This window comes from Syzygium oleosum, unplaced genomic scaffold (assembly GCF_021117445.2).
Source record: "Syzygium oleosum isolate NSW1041296 unplaced genomic scaffold, Sole_v2.1 Sole_v2.02, whole genome shotgun sequence".
In the NCBI taxonomy this organism is placed as follows: Eukaryota; Viridiplantae; Streptophyta; class Magnoliopsida; order Myrtales; family Myrtaceae; genus Syzygium; species Syzygium oleosum.
The window spans coordinates 93,662-103,272 of NW_026607486.1; the positions used below are offsets into that span (position 1 = coordinate 93,662).

The following is a 9,611-nucleotide window of genomic DNA, read 5'->3' on the forward strand; positions in this document are numbered from 1 at the left end:
TGTTTCTTATGATTTTTTTTAAAAATTATACTACTAAAACATTTCCATGCAATATAAAGCTAGTGGACAATTTTTATAATTTTTTTTTAAATTGAGCCCCCCTTTGTTTCGCGAAAAATGCGACATTTTTAAAAGATGTTTTTCATGAAGTCATTTTCCAAGAAAATGACAAAATTTTTAAGTGATTGGTTAAAACCTGAAAATGAATTAGAAGATATTTTCCGATGATTGGTATATAAAATCTGATTTGATTTTACTTCATGCACTCAATTTCATAATTTTATTTTTTATTTTTTTAAATCGAATTTTTAATTCTTTTTTCGTTTTCCTTTTTTTTGGCTAGTGGCTGGCCACGGCGACGGCCGATGACCGGCGATAGGCGAGGACAAGCTCATCGATCTGGTATCCAACGAGCTCAAGTCTCACCCAATCGGCAAATTCGATCTCAAGGCTTGACCAATTGGCGAGCCTCGCCTAAGGCCAGCAAGCTCGAGGCTCGCCAGATCGACGAGGTCGTCCCTCCCTTGTGGCCTATTGCTGGCCATCGGCCAAAAATAAGAAAAAGAAAGAAAATAAAATAAAAGGAGAAAAAATAAAAGAATAATTACGATTTCGATTTTTTAAAATTATATATTTTTATAAAGAAGGAGAGAGTGTGTACGGGTCTAGTGGGTTAGAAATAAATTATAAATTCAACCCATTTAGACCCATATATCCTAAACTTTAAGTTTAAAACCCATTTAAAGTGGGTTCTTTAAAATTGAAGTGGCCCGTAGATTTTTTAAACGAGTCATATATGAGTTTAAGACCCATTTTGATAGGTCTAATATGTCTACGTTGGCGTTCATTTGTTAATATCTTCCATCAACATGATCGTGTTATTGCCATCGTATGCAACATATGGAGACTACTTTGACATGATTGTGTTAATCTTGGGCAAAAAACTTAAAATCAAGTAGTTAACATTTAGAAAGGGCAAAACTGCCTTAATTACAATCGCACTCGCCGCCACGGCGCTCCGCTCACATATTATGGATGCTCACATATTATGGATATCTTTTCGATAGATTGTAATTGATATTTTAAATATCTTGTTGATTGTTTATGATATCTGTCAGATATATTTAGATTATTTATGATATCTCATATGGATATCTTTTCGATAGATTGTAATTGATATTTTAAATATCTTGTTGATTGTTTATAATATTTTATTACGGTAGATACTCATTCTATAAAATTTATAAATAGATTAATATACTCCTTATATATATATATATATATATATATATATATATATATATATATATATATACGGAATTCTCGATTCACTTTTCCGGATCATTCTCAACTATGTCCTCGCCCGAGCAGGCCGTGTTCTCTCTCCTCTCCAACATCGCCCTCTCGATCGACGGCGCCGCCGTCCTCGGCCTGACCCTTGCTTACGCCGCCGTCCGCACGATCGTCAAGTTCACCTCCAGCTCCTCTGCTCTCCGCAAGCTTCAGGACGCCCCGTCGGTCCGAGTTTCCGACCTCCGGTCCGTGCTCGATGTCGAAGGCGGTTCCGATTCGTCGAGCCGGTCGGAAAGAGAGGTGCTCGTGATCGTGCGCGGCTCCGTGATGGCGAAATGGGCTGTCGAAGGAGCGAATTGGTATAGCTTGTGGGAGAATGTCTTGTTCACGCGTATCTCCAGTGATAGGGCGGTGATCATACAGAGGACTCAAACTGTAAGTGTGTGTACACGCACTGTTATGGATTATTTTACTCGATTATTTAACATAATGGAAAGTGATCTTTGTCTGACGATTCGGGGTAGCATTAAAACATGAAGATGGGTACAAGGGGTGAATGTAGTTCGGATGTTCTATCTTTGTGTTCTGCATCACTTTCGTTCTCTTTTGAGATATATTTATTTGGGGAACTACAATGGATTGGAGATGGATGCACTGGTGTCGTTGGGCCTTAGTTAGGAAGGATATGCCAGTCCGGTTTGGGAAGACACCGCCAGAAAGTTGATTTGGTGTGCATACCTAGAGAAAAAGCTAGAAGCAAGGGGAAGATCAATATTTAGGAAGTACAGAGGAAAATCTAGGATTCGGGGTCTCCTTGCTGTTCGGTGTCCTCTCATATTTGAGGGGCTTTTGCATGCACCGGGTGCCTATACCCTTCTCTCCCCTAATTGTGAGTTTATAGTTGAGTGCGTCCACATATCCTGTCACCTGCTTTGGGGGATCTTACTCGAACTATACGATAAGTTCTTTTTTTTATTTTTTTTCTTTCTTTGTAGAACTATAATATCAATGAAAGGACAGGTCTTAGTCATGTGGAATCCACTAATGGAGCAATTATAACTGCAGTTCATGCATTAAAATGCCGTAATTACTCGTGCCAATTATGGTTTTTCTGCGACGGATCTGATAAGCTTGATCTTCTATTTTCCATTATGAAGTGCATATACAATGAGTGGAAGAGAATTTTTGGATGGACTTGGGATCTACTCGCTATCTTGTCAAGATCCTTGCGAGAACGAAAATCCTCATCACTAAGAACGGTAAGTAGAATTGTTCCAGAAGTTGGTTCTTATTTTTAAGCTAAATTTTTGCGGGAAAACTGCTGTTAAAGGTTACATTACTTGTTCTTTGAGTGGGTTTACTTTACACAATATTTTTCTTCAGCTAGGAACCATGGACCTCCTTCTGGTTTAAGGGGTAATATCACATTTTTATTTTTGACCTTGACCCTGGAAATGTCTGGGATACTACATACAACCGTGATTGTAGACATGTTAAAATTGGTGTTTCCATGGGACATCATATGGTATTCATGTCCTGAATGACGGGATGTTGCACTATAGAGTCTGCACTTTATGCCAAATTAAAAGGCAGGGAGATTTCTATTCTTTTAGAACAACTGAATTTCTAGAGAGCAGGTAAGAGTTGATGTGTTTATCATTATGGAAGGGACGTTACTGCCTTCCTTTAGACCATCAACAACAGGAAAAAGTGTTACAGAAATTAATTTATAAAGACAATCTCAATAAGATGATTCTACGCAAACTTTTCTTGAGGAATCTTCAGTTCTGTCGGCCAAAAAGAGAGGAACCTCTGGCTTCTGAATTCTCAAATCTCCAGCGCACAATGTGAGAACAGAAGCATAATAGCTAAATGCTCAAGACTGAAAAGCTAAACCATGTCAAGTTGCCTTATATCTTAGAACAGAGCAGTGAATTATTGGCTTACTACTTTAGTTGTCCGACTTGCTTCCATCTGTTATGACTGCAGGTTCCTTTTGTACTCATTAATGGCAGTCAGATGCCAGTAGATAATTATGTTGTTGTGAATATGGATGGTTCAAAGCATCATCTACCTCTTACCACAGTATATCAACAACTGCAGCCAATTAATGCTTCTCCTTACACATTCCTTCAGGCACTTTTTGGTCATGAATACCCTGTAAGTTCGCAACGTCTAATGACATTCACTTCTTGATGCAGATGGGTAACTGCGATGTTTCTTGCACCTTGTAGATCTTCAGGATAATCTAGACCTTGCCGTTCCTTCAATTGTGTACTTTTGATGCATTCACTTTGATACAAGTATCTGATACTATACTCTTCTCCCTCTGTTTTTGAAGGTTGGACTGCTTGATGAGGAGAAAATTCTTCCAATAGGAAAGTATGTCAGTGCTGTTGGCCATTGCTTTTTGAAAAATGGAATTCCGGAGATCAAGCCATGCAATGATCTTCCTTATTTCCTGTGAGTGTTCCTCTCACGGTGATGGATGGACGTTGGATTAGTCTTGATGCTTGCTTGAAGAGATTCTTTTCCCATTTGTGGACTTATTACCCGTGTGCACTTTTTTCTTTTATAATAAATCGACCTATGTGTGCAAATTTATTCGCTCTAATTTTGGTCAAGGTTTCTAGAAGGATGTGAAATTGTAGTGAATTTCCTGTTTGGAAGTCTGTCTGGTTGCATTTTGCATAACATGGAGAGTTCAACAGTCTTGTAATTTCATGGATTTTTGGGTGATCTGCACAACCGCCTATTATTCTAGTATTCTCCCATTACCTGTCAAAGGAAATTGTGGCGCTTCTCCCTTTGATGCTTGTCATTTGTTTGAGTATGAATTGTTGTGTAAACGAACAGTCTGCTTCACATAACTCAAGTTGTTAAGAATTGACCATCTTGTATCTCCCTCTCGGGTAGTTGACATAATTATGCTTTAGGGTCTATTACTTGGATTTTGCACTGGCAGCCCTTCCTTGACAGTGTCATTTACTATTGAATGGACTGTGCTTTGACATTTTTCAGTACCGAGTTGACAAAAGATCAGATGGTGATTTATCGTGCCTTCCGGACAAAGATACTCTTCTGGAGTAGTATTCTTCTTGGATCAGCATCAATTGGTATCCTTGGATTTGCTTTTGCAAGGTTGGTTGCTATCAACCAAGTAATTTGTCATCCGTATTCTATATCCTGTTGACTTCAAGATGTGATAATCTTTGACTTTATTGGACTTATGCTGAATATTCTTTCCTCAGAAATTGGAACAGATGGAAAGAGTGGAGGCGTAGACCAAATGATCAGCAGCAGCAGAGCCATGCTGCAGTCGACGAGCTCAACACTCCCGTTTCAGAGGATGATGAATCGAGAGATGTACCAGATGGGCAGTTTTGTGTAATTTGTCTAATGAGGAGGAGGAGATCCGCTTTTGTTCCATGCGGTCATCTCGTGTGTTGTCAGCAATGCGCATTATTTGTGGGACGGGAGGTTTCACCAAAATGCCCTGTTTGTAGGCAGACGATCTCCAATATAGTCCGGATCTATCATTCTTGAGTATATTATTGGTTCTGTTTCTGTTAGTCAAAGGGTGGGGAGACGCAATTGTTAGCTTTTCTTCCTTAAAATATTCTTAGAAAAAGAGCATGCCCATCCTTTAATAGTGAGACCACTGTGAACATACGGAACACCGACGCGTGATACGATATGACACGTGACATGTCATTTTTTAAAAAATAGAGAATTTCGATACATTGGGACACGTTGTATATTAAATGTATATTTATATATATATGACAAATTAATTTGATTCAAATTCATAAATAGATAAATAAAAAAAAAAAGAGCCTAAAATGAATTTATGCTAAAATCATTAATCCACCATTTCTTAATATCATTCATTGCTTCAATTTGATAAATTCAATTATATTTCATTTCAATAATTCATAAAACTACGAAAAAATAAAACACGTATTTGGCCCGTTGACCGCGTGTCGGACATCTGACACGCCTGGAGCGTGTCGGACACGACACGGTGGACGACTGAATGTGTCGGTGCTTCGTAGCTGTGAATTGGTGATTATTTCTTGTGTAAACGAGTAACGATGCTCCGTACGTATCTCCTAGCATGAGTACAGTGTTGTTCTGTAAGTTGAGCCTTGTTAATTATTTGGACATTTACCAGAAGGCAAATCAGGAGGATGCAATTCATGCTTCTGATTGGACATGAATACTGATCGCAAGCATGCATGATGTTGATCTCTTCCTCATCGCATGGAGAAGGTTGCACTTAGCTCCTCCTTTCTTCTTGTTTTCCAGCGCCCTCATTTTCTTTTTCAAGGGGAAAAAACAATAGACAGACGAATTGCCTTTTCTTTTTCTGCCTGTGAAGACTGAAGAGCTAAATCCATCAAGTAACTTGCGGGGCAATTTCTTCCAATGTTAGTTAACTAGTCTTTTGCCTCATCGGACTGGTTTAGCTCTCAACATTGCTAAAAGAATCAGATGATACGTTCAAACAAGCAATGTAAAGAAAGAATATTTGTTGCTTCAACTTTGGCGAAAGCATGACCAGCATCAGTAACAACTCAAAAGCATTACCGAGAGCTTTGTGACTGGCAAACTCTTGTGGCAAACTAGCTTTTGATTTTGCTAAACCCCTTATGCGAAAGTTTTCAGCTAACTTCCTTGGCTCTGGCATGGATAAACTCAGACTCTCGCTGTCAAGTATGAACAAATTGGCTGAAAATGTCACTCTCGCTGACAAGAGGACTAATCTGTATGCATGGAAGGTGGCGTATCGCAGTTATCAGATTAAAAAGGAGCTTTTACCATTTCGATCACGGGTAATATTCACAATGAATGTTCAATCCAAATCAAGATGATGTACAACAGTACCATAATCCAGCAGAAGAATCTTGATTCGTCTCCCTCATTCATTTTCAGTTACCAGATCAAGCGAATCGCCATCAAGACCTCCTTGAAGAGCTCTGGAGGAGAGCGCCGCATAATGGTTCTCCTCAACAAATCATCTTTATACAATTTGGCTCTCACCGGGAGCACATGGTAGGAGCCTGGTTCAGCTTTCTTCTCTGGCCGACTAACCTGCTAGCCGACTCTTAAGGCCTACTCTTGGGGCAACGAGGAGAGAGCACAAGAAATCCCGGTGGTCATCCGATGAGCCATCTCCAGGCATTTTGGGCCCTCTTCCTTCTCTTCTACCTCGTTGTTACCGACACTGTCACGGCTTACTTCTTGGAAGACAATGACCTATGGCTGAGCTTACCAGGCTGGGATTGCTTGTTACGTGCTCTCTCTGTCCTAAAAAGTCAATTCTTGCGTCTGTTCGATTCTAGTGTTTATAGCAAGACCTGTTAAGTATGGGGAAAGGACTTGGGATCTCAAATCCTCTAAGTCAAGAAAATTTATGAACGCCTCGCTCTCGCTGTTTAATCCATCCTGCCATTACAATGAATTCATCCAAGAAGAGACCCCAGGACAAATTAAACGAGACGCTTATTTCAGTTGAGGCAAGCAACATCCGAGAAGCTTATTACTTGTTTATGTTCGCATACTTTTCAGCTGATGTGATCGTGAACTTCTTGCAAATGCAAGATGGGTTCTCAACCATCAGAAAAATGTTGGGGGTAGCCGCCTTTAAGCCAGTTGAAACTGAGTAGGCTTCTCGTACGACGTCTACAAAACAAAAGCAACTTCAGTCCACTCAAGTAAAGGTTTCTTTCTCCTTTTCGTTAGTTTCCTGTTCTCTGTTTCCGCTTTAGTTTCTTTGAAAATCCTTGCCGACAAGTGCAGCTACTCGAGGTTGATATAGGCATAACTCTGTCACTTCTAGTTGGGGCTATTGTTTTGGAGATCTATGGCGCATTATTACTGACTTTTTCTGATTGGACATTGTCTCGGTTGGCTGATCGATACCATCCACAACCTACTATGATTACTCCAGCCATTCGTTTTTATCTTAGACCCGCATTTCTCAATGGTACAATTTTAACAGATGGTCAGGATCAATGTCACAGCTAGATCTAGCAAGTCTATCTAAAGGCAGATGCAGGCAAGTCTCAAGGAATTGATCTCTTTATCCTAGCTGCATTGTTGAGGGAGCAGCAGTCAATGACTGACACATGCGGAGGTGAACAATAGAGTGAAAGAACTAATCATCGTCCAGCTCTTGGACAAACACTGAGACTTGTATCGAGTGGAATACGACATTTGTAGGCAAATTAGTGATGGCCATGGCGATTACACACTCCGGTCTAAAACTCCAAGGATATGGCATGGAGCAAACGAGATAATTAATAGAGAAAATTTCAAATAAGGATTCGAAGTGCTTTACTTTCTCAAATAAAAATATGAAGTGAACCATGTGTTAAATAATGATCTGAAATGCCCTCATTTTCTCAAATAAAGGCCTGAAGTGAACCCTGTCTCAAATAAGGATCTGAAGTGGCTATCCAAGTCTCAAAAAAGGGCATGACCTCATCGAAGTCAAGGGCATTTTCGTCTTTTAATTTTTATTTATTTTATTTTTTTCTTTCTTTTTTTCATTTTTGAGTTTGTTTCCATAAAAAACAAACTCAAAAATGAAAAAAAAAAAAAAAAGAAGCTAAAGTTTAAGGGAAAAAAAAAACAAAGGGGGAGGGCTAGCAGCAGCCCTCCCGCCTGTGGCGGCTGCCCCATCGCCGGTGGGGCAGCGGCGATGGCTGGCGAGGTCACCGACGTCTCAGCGAGGGCTGACGACCCTCTCCCAGATCTGGCCGATGGCCCTCCTGCAGACCTGGGCGAGGTCCGGCAACCTTCGCCCAAATCTAGGAGAGAGTTGCCGCCCTCTCCCGGCTCTGGCGAGGGTCTGCTAGCCCTCATCTTTGGCCAGCAATGGTCGGCGACCCCGCTGGCCATGGCTACCGTCCCACCGATAATGGGGTCGCAGCCACAAGCGTGGAGGGCAGCCAGCCCTCCCCATGTTTTTTTTTAAAAAAAACACTTTTCAAATTTTCAATCTAATTTTATTAAAATTATTTTTGGACCAAAATGCCCTTAGTCGATCGGAAAATTTGGCCAATCGGCGAGGTGAAGCCTTTATTTGAAACTTCCATAGCCACTTCAGGCCATTATTTGATATAAAATCCACTTCATACCTTTATTTGAGAAAATGAGAGCATTTCAGGTCCTTATTTGAAATTTTTCCTAATTAATATGATGGAAGCATTCTCAGTGGCATATGCCAACAGATTTATGCTATCACAGTGATCTTGGCCACAACAACAATCAAGAAGCTGGAAACCCTAGATCGCATTGCCAAAATTAGCAAATTTCTCTCTGATTAGATGCTCCACCTTCTTAAAATGTACCCAACTATTCTCCCAAAAGGTAGTGTGGAGAAGAGGTATCTAGTATCCGCGTGACAAATTTCCCATACCTCGTAGGATAATCTAGGTTGCAGGGAATTGCTTCAACTTTCAAGTTCCTCATGGAAGGCTCGTGCAATCATGTCTCCCTTGCATCTAAGCTTGTCAAGTCATTACAATTACGTGTATCGGAGGGGAAATGAAGCAGGGAAGAAATATGGGAGTTCATACGTTGTGTTTGGTTGTAGATGTTGGGTTATGTTGCGAGCTCGAATGAGTGGAAGCAGCATGCAGAGCATTGGAAATGCAATTGCATTTCCTCCCAAAGCTCTTCAAAGAATTGCCAAACACTATTTACATTTGCGTAAGGGACTTTAGAGTCCCAAAGTTCATTTGGAATACTGAACCAAACATGACCTAAGGAGGCTAAAGAGGAGCTTCTTGAGAATGCAGACATATACACCAACTCTCTCCCTTAACTTATCATCTTGTAATTTCTTTGTAGCTCAAGACATGGGTTTGCTTCAGGATTGTGGTATTAAGAGTTTCTGCCTTTTGATTTATTGATCTTTGACTATTTGTAGTGATCGTAGACCAGTACCATGGAGCCACCTGGGAACCGGACTGGACTGGCAGTCTGGTTCTCAGGTGGGTCTATAGAATTAGTGACTGGTTCCTTGTTCGCATTTTGTGGAACCGGTCTTTAGTGGGCGGTTCCCGATTCTATGATCCCGATTCTGTGATAGAAACCACCTACTTTGGACCAATCACCCCTATTCATAATTTATTTTTCAGACAACCATCTTGAGAACACAATCTCTCTTTTATTTGTGCAAAACCCAGCCAAAAGTCAATCCTCTTTTGTTCTTTCCCGCCCAAGAAAAGAAAGAATACATTAATTTGAAGCGAGATTTTTCATCGAGAATTCAGAGATGAGACTAGAATGACAATGAAGCGACATAT

The 9,611-nt window shown here is 40.3% G+C and overlaps 1 protein-coding gene across 1 annotated transcript; it reads left to right on the forward strand.

Moving 5' to 3' along the window:
* The first annotated feature begins 1,323 nt into the window (after positions 1–1,323).
* LOC115662502 (E3 ubiquitin-protein ligase SPL2-like) lies at positions 1,324–4,929 on the forward strand. Its single transcript, XM_056306770.1, has 6 exons — positions 1,324–1,728; positions 2,451–2,552; positions 3,283–3,453; positions 3,635–3,756; positions 4,315–4,434; positions 4,545–4,929. The coding sequence occupies exons 1-6, from the start codon at positions 1,354–1,356 to the stop codon at positions 4,837–4,839; spliced, it is 1,185 nt and encodes a 394-aa protein (XP_056162745.1). The 5' UTR covers positions 1,324–1,353; the 3' UTR covers positions 4,840–4,929.
* Positions 4,930–9,611: the final 4,682 nt, after the last annotated feature.

Coding starts and splice junctions, on each gene's coding strand:
- LOC115662502 (XM_056306770.1), top strand. CDS start 1,354: ATGTCCTCGCCCGAGCAGGCCGTGTTCTCTCTCCTCTCCAACATCGCC. Junction 3,454..3,634: donor TTTTTGGTCATGAATACCCT/GTAAGTTCGCAA, acceptor CTGTTTTTGAAG/GTTGGACTGCTTGATGAGGA. Junction 3,757..4,314: donor AATGATCTTCCTTATTTCCT/GTGAGTGTTCCT, acceptor GACATTTTTCAG/TACCGAGTTGACAAAAGATC.